At 34.4% G+C, this 22,142-nt stretch overlaps 2 protein-coding genes across 2 annotated transcripts in view; one reads left to right on the forward strand and one right to left on the reverse strand.

Annotated features, from left to right (window-relative positions):
* LOC117236301 (RNA/RNP complex-1-interacting phosphatase) overlaps positions 1 to 22,142 on the reverse strand; it is a 43,214-nt gene that overhangs the window by 9,758 nt on the left and 11,314 nt on the right. The window contains exons 3-5 of the mRNA XM_033499139.1: positions 14,756 to 14,787; positions 13,387 to 13,474; positions 11,154 to 11,233 (exon numbers count right to left, since the gene is read on the reverse strand). Of these exons, the coding sequence (XP_033355030.1) occupies positions 11,154 to 11,233; positions 13,387 to 13,474; positions 14,756 to 14,787 (200 nt within the window). The remainder of the gene's footprint in view (positions 1 to 11,153; positions 11,234 to 13,386; positions 13,475 to 14,755; positions 14,788 to 22,142) is intronic.
* LOC117236311 lies at positions 4,484 to 6,881 on the forward strand. Its single transcript, XM_033499151.1, has 4 exons — positions 4,484 to 4,913; positions 5,802 to 6,019; positions 6,445 to 6,513; positions 6,623 to 6,881. The coding sequence occupies exons 1-4, from the start codon at positions 4,852 to 4,854 to the stop codon at positions 6,877 to 6,879; spliced, it is 606 nt and encodes a 201-aa protein (XP_033355042.1). The 5' UTR covers positions 4,484 to 4,851; the 3' UTR covers positions 6,880 to 6,881.

Raw genomic sequence — 22,142 nt, forward strand, 5'->3', positions numbered from 1 at the left:
GTATCTCAACAATTTATATTGTAACATAAATTAATGTTATAATGACATGAAAATGACATGAACCATCGTCCCTGCAATTTTGATTAATCTACTTATCGTAAATTGTAACGTAGCATGATAGGGGGAAATTTTATAAAAGTTTGCGGATGTTTCTCATGCATAGAGTGTGCAATAAGAACACGAGGAGGAGGGTAAAGCGAGCGGCGTCCTTCCCTATACTTTCACGTTACTGATAATTTTTCAAAATAACTACAAATAGCGATCGAATTTCCATGGTGTCGATAAAAAAATAATCAGCTAAATCAATATTCAAATATGGTAACCGGTCTGGAGAAGTGACAGTGTAATAACTGCGTAATAGGCATGCAGGGACTCCGTAGCAAACGGACGAATATGGTAATGAAGCTTAAGAACGTGAATGTTACACACCTTGAATTGCAACGAATACACCAAGAATGGGAATCCACGTGTCAGGAAAACATTAACAAATGGAAAAATTGTCAAATTATCGTCAAATTGAAAATTTAATTTATAACCAATAAAATAAATTTTCATCTTTCTTGACAATACACGAGATATAACAAAACACTTATCGATTATTAAACAATTTCATTTAATCGTTAAAATATAAGGGAGTTTATAATGTGTTTTCTTTCTCCTTCGTTTAAGCTATCACCGATTTAATTCAATTTGTTAATCGTAGACTAATTTATGCTTAAAATTAATAACGAATGCGAAATAATAAATTTTTCCTCTGTCATTATACGATTTCTGTAGATTCATTGAACGGTTCTTTCTTATAACGCACAGCAAAGGAAATACTAGAGAGGAAAGATACGAAAGGAGGATGAGAAAAAGATCTCTGAAACTTTGCAGATTCGAAGATAGGATACCGCTTGTAATAATTCATTGGGCGGAGTCGTGCGTCGTCATCCCTTTTTTGTCTGTCCGGTTAAAAAAAGGAGAGAACGGGAAAGGGAGGTCTTATTAACGGATTAAGCCTACTTCGGCTACTCGATAAATTATCGCAAGGTGTTCATTCCCCTTATACATTCCGTCGAGATTCCAGAAACATTCCGAACGCGCTCGGAGATATCTCGACTTTTGCTTCTGCTCCCTCCAGCCTGATATTAATACGACTTTAATTTCTCATCTCGCTATTACGCACGCTTGCATTTCAGTTACGACGTTTACGCTGAAATCTTTGCATCTTCGATTAAATGGTATCTTAAATTGGCAAGCTCGTTCAAGTAATTCGTAATATTGCTGGATAAATCGCACGAAACGACGTTTATGGTGGAAGTAGTCGCTATTAAAATTATCCGTATGAAGCATCTACGCAGCTGCTTAATTTTATATGCACGTTTTATATAAATAAAGATAACTGTTGAATTTCTTTTCGTTACAAATAGAAATTCTCGTGAAGCATTAAGGGTCAGCGTTGCTGACGTTAACGCAACAATTCACACTCAAATTTCGAAGTTTTCAGATCTTCAAATTCTTCGATCTTCGAATCTACAAATATGTTATTACGTAATAATGTTACGTTCGCGTGCTTATTACGCTTTATTCCGCTGCCTAGTTCTTTATGGGTTGAAGAATAATGCGTTGGAAGAAGACTTTGTTCGATTAACCTTTAGTAGAAATAGTTTTATTTTGTACCCATTTAGTGTATCTTTATTAATAAATTCACCAACAAAAGAAACGAAAACTGTTCTGATAAGCGTGAAATCGTTTCGATTTCTCCTCCTAAATATATCTACGATGAGGTTGGTTCCACGAAAAGTTATTACTCGTCATTGTGTGAGAATAGGGTGGCCCAATAGTGCTTCTCTATAGAGGCTTAATAGGACCGTTTTAGTGCCTCTGGTCCCTTTTACCTTTAACGTGGACTTCCTATAACACCGATTAGACTAACACGATTACAAATGGTAACTCATTCACCGACTTACCGACTGCTTTCCATCGTCGTTCAGTATCGATACGTTATAAGAATAGGGATACGCGTGTAACTTATTACGTATCCTCAGATCTAATGGTTACCTGCTAGTAGACGAGAATTTTTCAAACTGAACTGATGGATGATCGTATACGACATAACTGATTAAAAAAACATGCATTAAAATTAATTTAAAGAATACATTATTAAAATATATTAAACATTTATAAATATATGAAACACTATAAATACTATACGTTACTAAAAATATTCTTAATATATTATATATAAGAAAAATATTAGTAGAATATATGTTTGTTACTAAAAATGTTACCAACAAATGCACAAAGAATAATTTTTAAGCATCAAAGTCTTTCAACGTTCTTAATTGTTATATGCTGACAATGCGTCATCGTGTTATAACTGCGTAACAATCGGATGGCTACTTCGAAAAATGTGTAAACACATACTTACGGTCGACGAATGATACGACAACTTTACAAATGTTTTGACGTAACATGAAAGTAGATTCTTTCACTAATGTATCGTATGCAAGTTAATTCACGAAGTATTTCAGTATGCTGATAGAAACTAACTCAGACGATAAAAGACGTTAAATATAATTCACTCATGTAAACAGATAAATTCAGATTATTATTTCAATATACGAATTCCACAAGTTCTTCAACGCACGCGTTAACGGAATAACTGAATAAAAAGCCTGTTTATTTCTACGAATCGTAGTTCCTTAACGAGCACATGCGGCAAATAGCGGCAATTAGCGTGAAATATACATGCAATATAGCTTCTTTTTACATAAACTAATTATCAATTAAATTATACGATACTAGAAAGATCTAATTGCATTTTGCAATATCCTACATAATATTGACTTGTTTCTTCTCTCTCCCTCCCCCACCCCTCTATCTCTCTCCCAGATATTATAATTTTTAGATTAAAAATTTAAATTTCTAGACTGTTTGAAACGATATTTGGATAAGAAATCCTAATTGTTCGATCGGTTAAAACAATTTTTAGATTTAAATTTATGTCCCATAATATTTCAAGTAGGCACTACACGTTCTTCCGCGTCGAGATAGCCGAACCTCGAGAAGACACATCTATCAGAAAAGAGATAGTACCCCCTGAGAATGAAATATCGAAAAATGGCTGCCGGAGATCCGCGCACCGTGGCGCCGGCGGTATGTGAAAAATGACGAGCGTTAAATTAATTTGACTTCGAATTTGAATTACAGATTCGACGTGGACGTGGAGGTGTCTGGCGCTTCGCACCCTGCTCGCTTGGAATTTCCCCATTGAAAGAACCAGCTATCGAAACCGGGCATCATCAACGCGTTCCGATCATCATTGCCGCTGTTCTTGTCATCGTTAACGTTGTTCTTTCAATTCTTTTCATCTTTACCGAAAAATCGATCTCACTGGAGTTTTACTGTGTAGGATAGATGACCATTATAATACTTTTATAATATCTATCATCCGGCAGTAATATTATTCTTCTCAACTGGCAATATAAAAAAGTATCTGATACTTTATTAACATTTAAATGGAAGGTATTTATTGACATATAAAATGGAATAATTTCTCTCCTTGTATATCCATTAAACTTTTTTTAATGAATGTCTTTTCATGTTTAAACTTAAATTTCTTTACACGTAATATGGCGATATTGTGAAATGATAATTCATTGATTCGTTGTAAAGTTTATTATTCGGTGAATGCGATCAGCGATATGTAGATATGAAATGTAATAGATTCTATTAGAAGATAAATATAATAAGTACGTTATATTTGTAAATCGTCGTGCATTAAAAATTATTTCTCAGCTTTAATAAATTTTTCACGGGAAAATATCGAAGACTTTGCAATCTTCGTGTATCAATTTATGCACATATGACACGTGTTACGATATGTTTATCACATCACCACTGTGACTGTATAATGTATATAATTATTATTATTATTAGCCATACTGGATAAAAAATGTCTTGAATTACATATGCATAAAGACAACTTGCACCTAATTTTGTTAAAAACTAAATGTACATATGTGTAATGCATATAATAAAAAATTTCCTCTATTGTCAACTTTTGATTTTGCACGTTTGGTTTTATTTCTTGCATACCGCAAAATTTGACACGTTACAATGGATCTTTTCTCTCGTTCATGTAAAGAAGCCTTAGCTCGAGTACCAAAAACATCGAAAGGGAGCTGCTGGCCACCAAATCGCAATATTTGGTCTGCATGAAATCATGAAAACTTCAGTGGTCCTACGTGTCACACAGTGTCAAATCGAAATAAGGAGATGCTCGTGAAACTGCGAAATGACGTTTACGACAGCATGATAGTACAGCAGAAGCGAAGTTCATTTGAATATCGCACGCTGTGTGGTCTTGTACACGCGCATATCGCGCTACATATACGTTATGTATAGTAGATACATGTGTAAAATGAACCTAGAATTGCGATTAGACACTTAAATTATCATTTGAATAGAAAAAATGCTTACTAAAATTACTGTTTAACTTAATCGAAAAAGACTTGCTGCATAAAAACAAGATAAATCTCTTGATATAAAAGTTAATCGTTATTTAACGATTTCAAATAGTAAAACATTATTATATTCGCAATTTAAAGTGTAAGAGTATGTACCAAGGATTAATTATTAAACACTAAATGCATCATGACCGATAGCGGGAATAAAATAATTCTTAGACTTACGAATGAGCAATCGAACCAGGCGGCTGGTAAAAAAAAATATGATAGTTGAAAGTAACATTACACTTGTCAAAATGTGATTTTTTAAACTATCCTATACAAAATAATTAACTTTGGCCACAAATTCAAAATTACATATCTTATATTTATGATCTAATTTACATTTTACTACGCTATGTGTTCTTGTAACAAACAAGAATGCACCGATGATGTTCTCAGTCTTCCGTACGAACAAGAGTGAGTAACCTATTTTTAATTACCCATAAAACGAACATATAAACATAAATATTAATGTATTCAGCGTAAACGTGAACATAAACATAGATGAACAAAATTATCAAATGATTAAATTTGTCAGTCGCATGTTTCATGAATCACTCGCGATTATCATAAATAAAGCTTCATACAAGGAAAACATCTTCCGCCACACGTATCTTTCAACTAAAAATTTATAAGAAAGATAAGAAAGAGAAGATCAATGATTTAGGAGCAAGCATAATATATAATATAACTTTTTCACTAGGATTTAAGGTTATTCTATAGCACATGATTTTTAAAATTAGGACATATTAATATCCTTGATCTATTAACCTAGCAACTTTTTTAATTACGAGATTAGAAGCTACTGGGAGGATACGTTAATTGTAGCTATTCAGTTTTAGCGCTTACGGAATGTAAATATAATATAATTTATTTTTGAAAAAAAATGAAACGTCACGTATGTCCATATATTTACAATTTTAATATCGAATTAACCCATCATCTTTGGTTACGTTAAACGTTACGTATACGTTAAACTTCACATGTTTGATAAACAGACAGATAATAAATTACTCCATTCTTAAATAGTCTTAAATACGTAATTACAATTTAAGATTTATTAGTAATTATCAAACTAACATAAATGGTATGTGCTGTCAAGTGTCAGTAGTACACGAAATATCGTTTAAATAATATAAACAACTATAATGATAAAATGTATTGAGTTAATTAGCAAGATAAGAGTTTAGAATGTAAATGTAGATATGATGTCAACCGGAAGCCATCCCAAGTCAAAAGGCAAGGATGATAATAAATCATGAAATAAAATAAATATTTATAATATCATTTATATGGTATTTGAAGACAAAGCTCGCAAGAAGCATCATGGCGAACACCAGTAGATCAAATCGTTGAGGACTCTTATGACGAATATTGCTCGCCTGCCTGTGCAACCCCAGCAACCCCAAGAACTCCTGTATCAGCCCGACGAGAATTCCGTACGCCAGCTGCGCCACTTAGAGTACTCAGCCAACGCCGCGATCTAAGACAGGGAGTAGCTATAGCATCTCGTCGTTTGAATTGTATGTCAACCAATAATGTAAAACCATACTTATACATTTCATATTTATAATAATGGCACTATGATGATATAACGTACTCGTGGTTCTGCGAGTTTCGATCATGTTTTTGATAGTACGAGTTGTTCACTTCTTCAGAGCAGATCGAAAACTTCAGGTCTTTCTTTCTGAAAACTCTACAAGAGTGTCGTGTCTGCTTCGAGGAAGTAAACTGGAATGTTCACTGGAACGGTGGAACAAAGAGCGACGTACTATCAAAAACACAGTCGAAACTCAAAGAACCACAAATACGTCATCCAATAAACATCGTTAAAGTTTAACATTTCAAAAGCTATTACATATAATCATAAAGATACGGTAATATGATAGTTTCACAAGCTTAATTATTACCTCAAATAATTTTTTTAAATTAAAATCATTGTCCACAGACGATATTATAGCAACAGGAGACGACACATTCGATAGTCTGGACACAGACGATAGTACAGGCTCTTCCCGTAAGTTATTTTCATTATTTAATTATTCGTGTAGATTTGTGAAACGCGTGTTTCATTATCTCGAAATTATGACAAGTAACCGGATTTTGACATTAATTTCTGCACCTAGAACGAATTATACGCGGCATGTTTCGATGTGCTCCTTCGTCTACTTTTCAAACTCTTCCAACTCCCCAAACTCGTACAGAGAAACTAGCACAAACATCTTATCGACTCCGTACCAGACCATTACCACCAGAAAGACAATATCTACCCAGAATAGCTAGAATGACACCTTGTGGAAAATGCTTAAGAGTAAACATCATAATATGCACATATAGGGTATTGCAGGTACTTTCAGCCACGGTTTGTCAATATATTCTATGAGTATAAATAAGGACAAAAGCGTTACATAAATACAGATTGTTGGAAGATTTATTAAAAATGGGAATACATAACAAGGAGGATATTATTTTCCGATTTCATACAACTAGTAACTTTTCTGTAGGGTAACTCTGATCCTAAGAAAATCCGGCTGGAAAAATCTGGAACACCCCTTTTAAGCTGATAATTTGATGTTCGTATGAAACATCTAACGCATTCGATACTAATTTTCAGATTTGAAGACAACGAGATGAAGGACTAATAGACGAAACTAAATTGTAATTCATACAAAGTACAATTACTACATTTAGAAAAAAACGTGGTCTGCTTTCTCTAGACAAATTGTAATCCATAAGATCACTCTCGAAGAGGATTTTTATATTTGAAAATAAAACTATTTCTTCGTCTTACGAAGATATTGTACATACCGTGTTAAACATTTCGAATTGCTTGTACAAAAGATATGGAAAGATGAATTTGGTAGCAGAGTATAAAGAGAAATTCTCTATGTTTGAACATGTTTAATGCATGGATCTCGTGGTCGTAGATAAGTGAATGATTCACTAATATTTGTATGACCGTTTTCTCGACATGGTATGATTATAGAAGTACTCTGCAAATACGCTTAACTGTTTTTCAATTAGAACCACAATTGTCCGCTTATACGAGCAAACACGTGTCGTTTCTATTGCTTCACCCAGTTTTCAGGATTATGTATTTTCAAAAAAAAAGTAAAATTTGCCACTATATCCAAAATTCTATTTAATCTTCAACTTGGATCTTTGCGTTGTAGGTTATATATCAAGCGATGGTAGGTCAGATTGTAAATGTTAATTGCAGATCTTGAAAAATGATAGAAAAGTGGCCTTGAAAGTCGAAATTATTCATCACAGTGTTCGTCGTACGATGTAGATACACCTACGTTTTCTCTACGCGATTTTATTCATGTGGGAAATAATAGCAACACGAAGGAAGGTAACGCAAACAAAATACCTTGTATATTACAATGTGTTATAAATTTATAAAAATAGGTATCTTGTTTATATTTGTAAAACATGTATTTCGAGCAAATGTGAGCAAATGTCGTGAATATACGAATATACAAGTTTGTATAAACATACAATGAAAAAGAAGTTACAACCTCACCCAAAAATTTCTATATTTAATATAGGCATTATTCTATACTTTTATTTATTTTCCTATACTTCATTTGCTGTCCAATTTTTTTTACGTGTACGAAAATTTTTCGAATTGAAGCAATGCATCGATAAATATTTCGAAAGACTTTACATATTTCATATGCAACAATCATATTTAACGTATGGAAATCGAAGTAGAATGTTCACATCAAAAAATGAAATTTTACTTTTACGCGTATAAATGTTGTAATATGTAAATTGAGGCGATCGGACAGCGTCGAGATTGAAAGAAACGCAACACTTTCTTGAAGGAATTCGTGGTTGGATATGGGTCGAATAAACCCATCTCAAATATTTTGATACGTATCATGTCCACCATACGAGAAACGAGATTCTGTGACAGTGTTGGCACAAAGATGAAAGAGAAACGTTTTGGGAAGCGGTTGTGGGTGGTAAAAGATGCTTTACGTTCTCTCGTATGCATAATATGAGAACGTGTGCGTGTTGCTTCATACTTCCGGTGCCGTTAATTCGACCCATGGACCCAGCAAACGTTGTTGTGAGTCGTCCTCGAAAATTCCCATCGTCTCTCTTTGTTTTCTCCATCTTGGGAGCATTGCCAAGATGACGAGAAATGCGTCTCACGCTTGGGACCACCCGGATGGATCGCTTCATTACGTAAATTCGCCACTATCTATCTTCCTTGCCTTCGCTTCTCGTTTCCCAAGCACGATACTTGTTAGCGTTACACGTACTATAAGCGCTAATTTAAAAAACGAAAAAAAAATAGTAACTACATCGTGGCTTGTTTATGTAATTTCAAAGACAAAGACTAAAGAGAAAAAACATGATAAATCACATTCCTCTTTGGTGTTACCCGGAAGGCAATTTAAAAAGTCAGTACGCTATTAATTATTCGGCTTTTGATCGTTCTGGTCAAACTAAACAATTTTAGATGACTCATCTATGTTGTTTGTGATAAAATCATTTTATTAGGATAAGAACTTGAATTATAAAATCCCAATTACATTAAGATTCACAGCTAGCAACGATTCCTAATTATAATTTATAATTTACTTTTGTATAACTTATTGACAAATTCAAAGCAACGTTTGAATAGAAATCACAATAAAAACATTTTTAAAGATAACTTCTTAAAATGCAATAAGTATGGTTTTAAAGGTAACTATTTATTTAAAATTGATATATTTGTTAACCAAAACTGTTGATAAGAGACAAGTATACGGTTGTATCGAAAATCCGATTCCTTTCCCTATGTCTTCACGTACTCTTTGAACATCGTCAGGGTATTTCTCTGTATCCGTGGAATATATGAGCATTGTCTTACAATACAAGGCAGGGAACACGTGGAAACCTATGTTCGATGTCTCGACAAATAAAGACGTCGTTGCTGAAGCGTCAACACCCACGTGCATTGTCGCACCGCGCGTACATCGTAGTCGACTTGCCTCGAATCCTCACAGAACACGATTCAAACGTATTTAAGGAACCTGAGTGCACATATTGTCGACATGATAATGAATATAACGCAACGTGATCTTTGTTAGGTATATCTCGTTACACTAACTTGTAAAACTTTAAATTAAGTTGCGCTAATATATACGTGATATAATAAATTTTAAGTTTAACATTTACTCGAACTGATCGGTATAATAGAATGTAAAAACTCTGTATCTGCCTAAAAAATTTTGCATATTTCTAGAGAGTAACGGACTAGCAATAAATAATTTATACCGACTGATTAAAACGTATGTCTATATTTTGGTATATCAAGGATGCATTTAATTACACGTCGTGCTATATTCAAGGTACAAAACCGTCAGATCTCGATTTAAAAAATCAACAAAAAACTATGCTCGTCCGGGATACGACCACGATGAGAATCGTTGGTTGTTCACATTCTTCTTGGCTATTAACGGACGATGTGAATCACCATTTTATCCTCGAATTATACAAATCGAGTCGGAGGCTTTGTGCGGTTCAAACAAACGATCGAAGGGAGCCGAGAAACTCCACAGTTTCCGAGGTCGTTCTCTGACCTACTGCGAGAGAATTCGGAGACGAAATCGTGTCAGTAGCTTATAATGTTACATACGTCTATAATAGTTCCACGTTCACTTCGGAAGTTTTTACGTATATATGTGATAATTATAGAAATTAAAGTTTTTAAAATATACTCGATGTTTTTGTTTTAGAAAATTTATCTTTTTTTACAACTTTGTTAAACGATATCTTTTCGAGTATCGAACAACTAAAATGTTCTGTAAAAAGTTTTTAAAATATGCTCGGTGTTTCTGTTTTAGAAAAATTTATCATTTTTTACAACTTTGTTAAACTTTTCGAATATCGAATAGCTAAAATTCCATTTTAAAAAAAAACCTCACAAAATTGAAATTTAAATTGTTACGACATTTAATAATCACAGCACAAAAAAAATTAGGCATCATAATTTACTCTATTAAATTCACTCTTAAATCCATTCTTAAATTCATTCACTGCATTAAATTCATTGCTTCAGGTTCAACAAGTTAAGGCTTCCTGGACGCTGTAATACGACTCGCTATATAGTGAGTACTTTACAACCTAAATTAGTAAACCAAAATTATTGACGAAACAACAATCGTAATTTTTACGCATTTTTCTTGCTGCGCATATTCAGGAGCAGAAGAAAAAGAAGAGAAAAGTATTCAGGTTTTTTGAACGAGATGATATATAATTTTTTCTACCATACCGTTATCTGTATAATACGAAACAAGCGTCAATTGATCGACAACTATCGCTCTGATACTTGGAAGTATAGTAAATACGAAATGCACGTGGCATTAAACTAGATAGATTGTTTAAAAAATGTATCTATTACTATTCTACAGGCAAGCTCCTGTAATAGAAATAAGCTCCTTTAATAGAAATAATTTCGTAATATCACTTTCACTGTATACGAAGATAGTTCATTATTCTATAACTAGTAACAGATATAGTTAGTATACCTTTTAATAGTAAATTTTTTTTTCAAAATTGAAGAAACATTTATATAATTTATATTTCAATGTATTATAACCTCAATATCAATACATTTGCGTTTGTTTAAAAAAGAAAGTCGACTTCTACTGCACTTACCTGTTCACCAAGTCCACGGAGGGAATTTCCCGGCCATAAACCATAATTTTTTCATATTTGACACCAGAATTTGTAAATTCCTGTAACAAAATAATACCAAAAATAAACAAATAATCGTTAGTCACAAATTGAATTACATAAAAATTACGTCAAAAGTACATAACGATTGTTTGATCTCACTTTCAAAAAAGAATTAATTACTAAAATTATATTAGGATAATTTCGTCCAATAATATTCCTCTTAGTAACAAATATATATAATTATTTTAAGAAACCATAAGAGAATGATAATCACTGTCAAAGAAGTCCGGCTGGTTATATTAAACCAATTATATCTGACTGATCGGTGAACATGACACTGACAACGATGACATGCACTCTCCGTTCATTTCTCCTTCATACCATGATCTCATAAAATCAAAAATTAAAACTAAAATAAATGCACCATAAAGACAACATCCATAGACATTTCTTCTTTCATGCTTTATTCTTCTACATTGATATTTATCAATGTATATATTTTGTATGTATAATTTATAATTATGTATAATTTCTATGTATAATTTTAATACTATATATTCACCATTTCTTATACGATTCGATAAATATCTAAAATATAAGAATAAATTACGATAACAAGAAATTATAATATCAATAAAATAATTCGTAAATTTTAGTGTTTTCAAAATGAGAATAAAATTGCTTAAATTAGATATTAAAAAAAGTTAATAGCATCTTTACGAATACTCATGTTTGATACTAATTTAATCTTTCTAGTGAATGAACCTCTTTCCTCTAAACTACACCATTCACAGGCCAAAAATTAAGGGTTCCACTAAGTATATCATTAGGTATAATATGCTCTAATTAGACGCGGGAGACAGCAAAAGGTATTCGTGTTAATTGCCGATACCTTGCGGCACCATTGATGCTCAAAAGCGTTGTAGTATTTCTAAAGCATTTTCTATCATAGATTCCAGGCCTCTTCGCATAGCAAATGACTGTCCATGAAGGGAAAAAGGGAGGAAAAAGAAGCACGGAACAACCGAGAAAAGTCTCCACTCCAGAACTTATTAATATAATTGATCGGTCTTAGGTTGTGACAGGTCTGACCTAAAAAAAACATATACACTCTCACTATGTGGACATGGAAGTTCAGCGATCGAGATGTCGACAGTCAGTTATTCCAAAAATCTAATAATAAGTTCATTAGCCCTCGTCGTCCCTTGATCCTTCGTACAAATTAGTTGGACGCACTCGACTAATTTTAAATACCAAATAAAGCTCGGGCTGACACAGACGTAACGTTAGGCTTTCGTGAAAGGAACCAGGGGTAAAGCGAAAAAAGGGAGGCGAAGGCGTGCGAACGAACAAGCCAAAGGAAGAAAGAGAGATGACAGATAAACAAAGATAAGAGGAGAACCATGTAAAGGAGCCACGTTCTCGAATATCTGCTCGATCAAGGAACGCAGCTAGGGATCGCTTGCGAAGAAAAAAAAGACGAACATTTTTCGGTTTCAATTACGGAAAGATAAAAATATTCAAATCAATGGACATGATTTAGCATTTTTTGTATCATTATTATGACAAATTCTATTGTAAGATCTTTGCTGCAATTAATTTATTTACAATAAATGGATTAAACAGTTGTTGGTTAAACAGGAAACGATGGTTGTTTAACGTGAACTGTATACAATAACGTACTATAATTTAGGCAACTAGATAGTTAATTTGTAATACTCGTCACCACGGATTCAACGCTCTCTCTCACATGGACCACATTCTCTCGACAACGCAATTCGTACTCTCTGACTTCTCGATTCACAATCTCTGGCTTCTCCACTGACATTGACTATTAATTCATCTTTGTCTTTTGTCTTAGCCCCACCACGCACGTGTTCCGCAATCGCTCGTGGCCAGTGTCACGCAGATCTTTTCCGCGAAATTACTCGATTGAAGGACCGACGATGCATTGTTGGTCCTATCGGCACTTCCACTTTCTCGCGACATTGTTTATAGTTCGCCTGATATCTCTTAGGCCTTTCATCCACGATACTACACTATTTTATCATATGAAATTTAATACTGCTCTTATCATCTTAGATGATATTCTTAAAACAGGGTTAACGTTAAATCGACATTTAACAGTAATTACAAACACATGACATTAATCGATAATTTTGATTGTTGTTTTGTACACATAATTTTATAAATTGCAAATATTTTAGCTTGCCTGTTTATCATAGTAACGATCCGTATTTGTCAAGTCGATGATATATTTGAGCCGTGGAAATGCTTCAAGCAGTACCGACGTTGTAAATCTGTAACAATAAATATATGCAACCAAATTATAAACATTAAACGTTTCAATTTCATTTACTGATTACTGCGATCATTGCAAATAAAAAAAAAATCTCTACAAAAATTTATATCGTCCATTAAATAGTAACACAGTATTCATTCAGAACATATTATAAAACACATACGATATGACTGAAACAACGCATTCATAAGAAAACAAAAACGGTGAAAAATATCTAATTTGTACTGAATATCAGGAAACGTTCTACTTGTGCGTGTATTTTTGTGCGTTTTTATATAAAACATATAAATCTTATATTTATTCTATATGCATATTTTATATAGATAATGTATGTATAATATATACGTTATACGCATAACATGCATCTACTGTCTGAAGAATTACTCTTAAAGAATGCTCTCCCTATTCGTATTGTAGACAGACAGACAACTTCATCCCACAGTCGAAAGGGGGAGAACACAAAAAAATCCGCCGACTGTCACGATGGTCTGTGTTACGAGAGAATCTTTTTCAAGGGCGCGATCTGGACAACGCGATGATATATTAGGGGAACAAAGAATCTGGTCCCGAGCTAAAGGGCCGGTATTAAGCGGGGGTGTCGGCCCAAATAGTTTCACCATCCCTTTCAATATATCAAATTCTCCAAAGGCTTGTACCAGGGATGATAGCACGGGCCCGCTTGTCTCGAATAAATATTTCTCATAAATAAACAACCGTCCTGGTCCGTGTTTAAAAGTTATTAAAAAATCGAAATTTATTAGAAGACTAATCGATTTAAAAGCCATTAACGCACACCTTACGCGTTTCGACAGATTTATATCTTGAACAGAAGGAACTTGGTAAAGTGTATAAAATCATCTTTTTCCAATGTAGTTTTACGCTTAGCAAATGTTAATAATCGAATGATGTACACTGGCTCGTGAAAGTATTCGAATAATAAGGAATAATAATGAAATAATAATAGAGAATAATAAAGAAAAAAAATAAAGAAAGTAATTCGAATTTCTCAAAAACGTTTTATGTACAAATACAGAAAAGAGCTGACTCGCATTGTAACGAGACTTAACAATTTTAAAAATCTCTCAACTGAGGAATAACATTACTCATTTAATACATATTTGCTAAAGTATGAATGCAAAAACTTATCATGTACGTATGAAGTACTTATTATATGAGAAATTTAAGAGAATATTAAAGTAGTAGTATAGTGTGAAAATATGCAAAATATATAATAAATGCAAATTAATCGAATAACGAATTACCATGCTAATCAACTTACCGTTCTTCCGGCTCTAGCTTGTTGCACAGTGCCTAAAACAAAAAGAAGAAAACAAATCTAATGAATTATCTAATGAAAGAGTATAGGGAATAATTAATAACCCCGGATATTGGCAAGTGAGTTGTATCTTCACGCGCGAAGTACTTTAAAAGAGACGTTGAAAAGCATATTCGGGTAGCTGCATCATTTATGAGAGTTACAACATTACACTGACCCGTATCTATAGCGAAGATAAGATAAAATACCAGTCATCTCCTAACTAATTAATGACGTGTACAAAACCGAAACAAATAAGAGGAACACGAGTATCATTCACGAATTTCATTTAATTTTCGAATGATCGATTGGCTGCCGTCTATTGTTAAATAAAGATAGACGATGATAGTGACAATCATAATAGAAATATACATAACTTTTCAAACAATGATCGTACAATATTCAAAAATATTGTTCTAAATCTGTTATTGCACTATTCTACCTTATTTTACAAATATAATACAAACATAGGCAGTATGATATAATGAAATAAAACCATAATTATCTCCAAATTCACTTTCTACGTTATCTAGATCATTCACTGTCAAGTTGTATGATCTCAAGCTTTGTTAATTGAATTTACCAATTTATTATTAACTAATTAAATTTACTAATAATGAAATGCGAATCTGATAAGGAGTAAGCGATATAAAACGAACCACATGACAGATTCGAGTGAAATCAGCTACATAAAAAAATGGAAAAGCTTGATCGAAAATTGAAGGAGCGGGAAGAGTAAACACACGTCTCGCATCTATTTCACATAGTTTGGATAGCGTACAGCTATGAACACGTAAATTGAAACTTTGCTTCGTCCGCTTGTAGCATCGCACTCGCTATGGGTGGGCTAATGATAATTACGGGTTTAGAGTCCGCGATCCGATTGACTGGGCGGAGAGATCGTATCTACGGATGAGTACGGAATGAGTATCGGTCGCATTAATAACGGGCTTGTGGTAAAACTTTCGTATCCAAGCATAATAATCCATTGTTGACTAGGTGTGCGACTTTGGTAGCGCTGTTATAGTTGCACCACATCTAACTTATGGAAGTGCAAGTAATCCGTTCATACTTCTCAGACTGACAAGCGTCATATATGTATATATAAAACTACGTACATCCTAAGTTATAAGCATTAAGTACCTACAGAAAGCGAGAAATATTTTATGAATGATTTTAGGAAATTACTAAAACGTTTAAGAATTATTACCTCGTTCGAACCTTACATTGAGATATATAAAGATTCTAGGATCTTAAAATAAATAAATAAATATCAATGTGTAACCGAGACAATTGTACTTAGAAGATACAAAAAAAAATTCCGAAACAATACGTATTACATTTATTAAGAAGTCATATACAAAGTGTTACCGCGCTGATAGTACAAGCCGAAAGGTGATGAATCTACATTAAAAAAGAAGTGAAAAATATACAATACAATTTTTCTGTATGACCGTGCGTGAAAATCCAGTTTGACAATTTGCCAAGTATTCTTGAACTTGACTTACCCCAGACTGAACAAGAGCAGATATTTGGTAGGAGGTAATACTACACTTGAAAGTAAGTCAATACCGTAGAATAGAATTTTGTCGTAAGTTGCTTTCTTTCCGAGAAAAATAAAATTGAAAATTTATTATGCGCATGTACCAGTTTCTTAACTAAACACGTTCGAACTTTATTTTCCTCAAAACTGTACCTGAAATGGGAAAATTGCATTTTACATCATTCACCTATTTTCACATGTATTATATCAGAATAATCTCCTGTTGATCGTTTACGCATACCTAGTTCGTAATTAGCCAAGTTTTAGTATATTTGATAAATTTTCAAACTCAATTTTCTCGAAAACGAAGCGTTCTCTATATTCTTGACTCATTTTTTCATCTGTTTCCGGCTTGTACCAACAGATATCGGCAACACTATAGTTGCCGAATCTAATGCTTACTAATTGAAAATTACTTTAAATGAAAGTAATTCATATGCTATAATGAAAATACTGAAAAAACATGAATTTCAAGAGTAAAACAGTAAAAAGGTTGAGAACATATAGAAACGCGAAAGAGAAGAAGCGAGCAAGAAGCCGCAAAGAAGGAGAAATTGAAGCTGTGGGATGCTGCCCACCTGTAAAATTTACTAACCCTGGCCACGTCAGGGGTAGTTTATTTTTCGCACAGTATAGTACAGCTTCCTCTGGTTGAAAGCAGGATCGGTCTCTCTGCTGATTCCACCATTCAATTTCACGATCCTTAGTCTAATATACGACCGCGACTAAATCAGGATTATCGACCGGCGAGCTGCGCCTCTATTGTAAGCCTTCGTGGCGGTCCGCACGAACTCATGCGAGAGCAGCCTTTTCGTAAGTGCATCTTCCCACCACTGGCACTTTCCTATTCGTTCTTCTAACTTCTTTTTGCTTTAGCTACAATCGCAAAATATCGTGTCATGTCGATACATCGCTTGTCCTACTCTGTTGTAATAATTATCAGAATTTAACGGTAGCTATAATTACGAGTAAAGAGTTTTATATAACCAGGTACATGTAAGTGTTTTCAGAGGAAAACGAACGAATGGTAGCTTTGAACGTTGTAGAAATAAAGCTTCAATGTAAAACGTAATGGTACACGTTTTTACATTATTTAAGCTTTACCTGTTTCGTAACGAGAATAATCGGTAGATGTAAATACGATGACATCGGTAGGATATATATATATATATACTTTAAAAGGTAGAGAGATATCTTTTTATTTGGAAAGACATTAAAAAACGATGTGTTCAATATTGCAATAAGTATAAACATATATCACAGTTAATTAATCTATATGATATTATGACTATCTATATGATTTCGCAATATGACAAATGTAAATATAGGATGTTCATCATTGTCCATTTTATTTTCAAAAAATATATATGAGCAATATAAAGATAGATATATCTTTTATACTCGCTCATTTTAACTAGAACTAAAAGGACTAAATTTAATAAAGAATTTGAAGTAACTTTTAGCTAAATCCAATTAATTAACTTCATGGGATTATTAAAACCCCTTTAGAAAATTTTATACGGTCATTATTCATTTATGCATTTATTAGACATTTTTAGATTTCTCGCTATCTATTAGGTAGTCGATGAAAAATATATTCTAGGAAATAATTACTTGCACACACCTATATTCTTGATACACACACGAAAGAGAAAAAGCGAGGTACTGTGACGTAAATATCTTCACGGTGAAATCCGTGGACGCCTTTCGCGATTCTTTTCGTGAAATTTCTCACGGCAGTTCCGCTGAAATTACGCCGTCGCGTCGGTTTTGGATGACGGGGCGAGGACCTTCGAAGTATTACGGCCCACTCGGCTCGAAAGCATGAAAGCGCACCCCTCATAAATATTCCCAATAAATACTACCAATATCTACCGTTGGGAGACGCCTACGTCGCACGCCGGCGTCTCCTCTTTGCAAAAGCTCTTTGCTGCATTCGCGCCTGATCAATTTATTCATTTGTTACGATACTTAACCCATTAACACGTTAACTGTCAAGCGAATTTTATATATTTTTCCCTGGAAGCCACAATAGACGGAAATATACTAGGCTATTGAATTTTTGCAAAATATTATACTCTACTTGCGCACCTTTTTCTGACAATGTTATCTAAATTTGTTAGTCTGGAATAAATTATAAATAATACGTAAAATTATTAATAGCATTACGCAAATAACACTACAGAATTAATTTGCAAATACACTATAACGCATAAATTACAGTTCTATCGAATTATACTTTAACAATAGAACTACCAAATCCGTCAAAATGACGAATTTTAAATTTTATTTTTCCGCAATAATTACCGAAAACATGCAGGTATTTTTATCAAACTTAATATCGAATTTTGTTTAAACATACGCATAATCATATAGATTTATTTATTTTAATTAATAGCATTTGAATTATACTGATCTACATGCAGAACATTTAGCTACATATGAAAAAACGGGTTGTTCTAGCGTTAATGAATAGTTTTAAAAAATATATCATCTATTTAAAGAAGTCTATAAACAACTTACAATCGAGCCAACCAGATTCGCCAACTCCCGCGGAACATGATTCACGACTAAGCGCATCAACAACGATCGTTCGAATGTTGTAAAAGTATTCTGATCGGCGAACATTGCACCGGCTGAACCAAACGACCTCCGTTGCACAAAACGGTTCAGACGATTTCTGTTAAATTCTCTTATGGACAAGGAGCAAGCTCGAGAGACGAAGGAAAGTACATAGAGAGAAGACAGAAAGGACAACTCGCGGGAAGAACATTTCGTTGCACGAGTGCGGCCAACGGTTATACTTTCTTATATAGAATCGTACAGAAACGCCATATAGACTACTATATGGCTGCCGCCAACTGATATATACGCGACGCTATCTGTATCCACTTACTTCCTCGTTTGGCAAACGATTCGAAGCGATTTAAAATGGGTCATCCTAACTAGAAAGACATGTACAACAAAGGAACGTGTCGGGAGCAGCACCCGCAATCAAATTCTTGAATCATTTCCCCCGATTATATTGTCTTCGATGTTCACCGAACGAAACACACGACACTCGTGCTTTGCCTTATGACATTTAAATTCTTGCGGTCGAACAAGCGAATTCCCAACAAGGGAAGAATTTTTAATTCGTACGAACTACCGTCATATCAATGATATCATTTTAAATTGGTAATAATCCCGCGTGAATAATTTTGAATTTCCTTTAAAATATCCATAAATTAAAGGAATTTACAATAGTATCGATAAAATTTCTAGGCGAATCATAAATAATTCATCGTAGCCGGAAATTCTAATAAAATGTCTATGGAAAGCATAAACATGGTGTTATTCGGTTTAGCATAGATCAAAACGATCCATCGAAGTCGAATAAGAAACGAAATGTAAATCCATTAATCTTTTCTATCATTTGCAGGCAGTAGGTATAGTTTTTCGAAAATGAAACGACTTTCCGAAGGTCCGTCGAAAATTGATTCACCACCTGTGTTGCGTGCCTAATTATTATCAGAGAATTCGGCGTTCATTTATGCACGTGGAATTCCGCGGGAAAAATATATTGACAGTTATCGATTAATAACTACTTGTTGAAATCTACTGCGCCAAATAAGCACGTGAAGAAAAATATTCACAGAAAAAATTAATTTTTTATTTTCAATACTAAATAAAATATTTGTACTTTATTATTAAAATTTTGCTTCAATGCAATATCAACATTTTGAAATATGACAACTCCTTAAATTCGCCGCCGTCACATTATTTATACCTAAGCTTAGAAACCATGTGATACCTGTGAAAACCACATGAAAAATAGCTAGAGAGACAGAGATCGGCAAGATGGGAGAAACAAAAAATTCCATGATTCTTCCGAATCCTCCCATCGTGTCAGTAGTGGCGATCGATTGTCCAAGCAATATTGGTACCGGTAGCTGTGGGAGTCCTTTAAAACGTCTCTCTATGTTGTTCTCCGATCTTTTCTCCGCTCCTTTCAACAGATCCGCGCAGCAGATAAACTGACAATTAAAGCACACTGTGCAGTCTGTCTAGAGAAATCGTTAAGTATGAAAATAACTGTCCTATTGGACTTTCCCAAGAAGAAGGAATTCTCTCGAGGAGAATAGAAAGGGCCCTGTCATTTTCCATAAAATTTAGTATATCATGGTCACGCTGAGCTCCATAGTTTTTATCAGCTTTCCATCGACAAGGACATTTTTATTCGATCGTAAAAAAGATAGTACAAGCGTTTAGGAATTAATTACAGACCTTGTACGTCCTGATATGGCAGTATACCTTCGCCATTCTACGTGTAGTATGTACATAGATAACAAATTAGTATCGGCTCGGCACGAAACTTTATAGACTGCCATTAGACACCGTGTGTTTCCTATCACCAGGCATCGTGAAAGCTCGCAGCTCAACGGCTGAGAACGTGTTTCTGGTTGGACATAAATAATAGAACCACGTCGGCAATCGCTATAATTCAATTCACACCTGATAACCGCGACCACAGAATTTCCATATTACAGGCAGTAATAAAATTAAAAATATTTTCGGGGCGGTCCGCACGCTTCGGGGGGTCCCGCCGCTCTTCTCTTCGCTCCAGACGAACGAGCCGAGGTTCGCGATCCTTCACGTCTGCTGTCTTACGAATTTGTTCCTCGAATTTGTTTCTCGTTGTCTCCGGTGGTCTTTCCTTCTATACGACAAATGGCAACCGAGCCGACAAACCTAAATGCTGCTGGGAGGCTACCACTTTTTTTGGAATTCCTACTTCGAATAGTGACTTATGCTCGGGAACAGGCAAATAATTCTTTTAACTCGTTTCACATTGTTCTATAAACGAATAGAACAACCATTTAAAATTATCTCGAATGAAATGTCGAAACGTTCGGTATTTATTCCTCTTTTCTTTAACAAATCGATTATGCTAATCTAGTGGATGCGTGTAAAGCAAATTTGAAACGTATTGGAGTGAAACGTATGTATCCGAATAAAGAACGCTTTGCTTCGTTTATTAATTGGAAATTATAAAATAATCAATCTTAATCCACATAATCGTAATTCATACCTCGTTAAATCAACGTTCGAAGGTTTAAAATTCCATTCGACAAATAAATCACGACATTACGAAAAAGGAATCTATTATGGCCAAGCACCTAACGGACATCCAGCTGACAGTCATAAATTTCAGCCAAAAAACTGACCGAAGAATCAATTTCGCCGACAAGAAGATGAATTCGGTAACCTATAATCTATACACCTAATCCGTATTACACTCACAGGCGTTATTTCCCTGGCGTACCTTTCACCGGCGATTCCTGGGTCCGTCCAGTTGATTGTTTTAGCTACAGGGGTGAGAATACATTATACATTAACGAACAAGCCGGCACGACCAAAAATAAGATTAACGACTCGCAGGTATTTACGACCGTGACTTGTCGGGATCGTTTAAACAAATGTTTGTTTCCTGGCTGAACGACTCCGCCTCGTCAGCCTTTCTTTGCAGGTCGTGCAAGGAGTTCCTTTGGATCTTTTAAGCGGCGGTGTACGCGCTCGTGGCACCGCACCAATCACCCCCAAATATACGCCCACTTTTGTCATCCCCATCGGTGCCGCATTCTATCCGACCGCATTGCCAAGAAGTTCATTTTTGTGGACGAAACAGCCGGCGAGCACGCATGTACTCGATCAACGAAATTACTTCCCAACGTTATCCATTCGATCGTTTGTACGCGATCGCATGTACCTAAACGCCAATTTTCTCGATATAACGCGCAGATTTACGATGCACCGTTTACCTCCGTT

Source organism: Bombus vosnesenskii, unplaced genomic scaffold, assembly GCF_011952255.1.
Source record: "Bombus vosnesenskii isolate JDL3184/JDL3185 unplaced genomic scaffold, Bvos_JDL3184-5_v1.1 scf7180000013264, whole genome shotgun sequence".
NCBI classification, from domain to species: Eukaryota; Metazoa; Arthropoda; class Insecta; order Hymenoptera; family Apidae; genus Bombus; species Bombus vosnesenskii.

Bases quoted from the DNA above. Each gene is read 5' to 3' on its own strand.
- LOC117236311 (XM_033499151.1), top strand. From the start codon at position 4,852: ATGTGTTCTTGTAACAAACAAGAATGCACCGATGATGTTCTCAGTCTT. The intron at 6,020-6,444 runs GTATGTCAACCA...CATTGTCCACAG, and splicing joins AGCATCTCGTCGTTTGAATT to ACGATATTATAGCAACAGGA. The intron at 6,514-6,622 runs GTAAGTTATTTT...TTCTGCACCTAG, and splicing joins CGATAGTACAGGCTCTTCCC to AACGAATTATACGCGGCATG.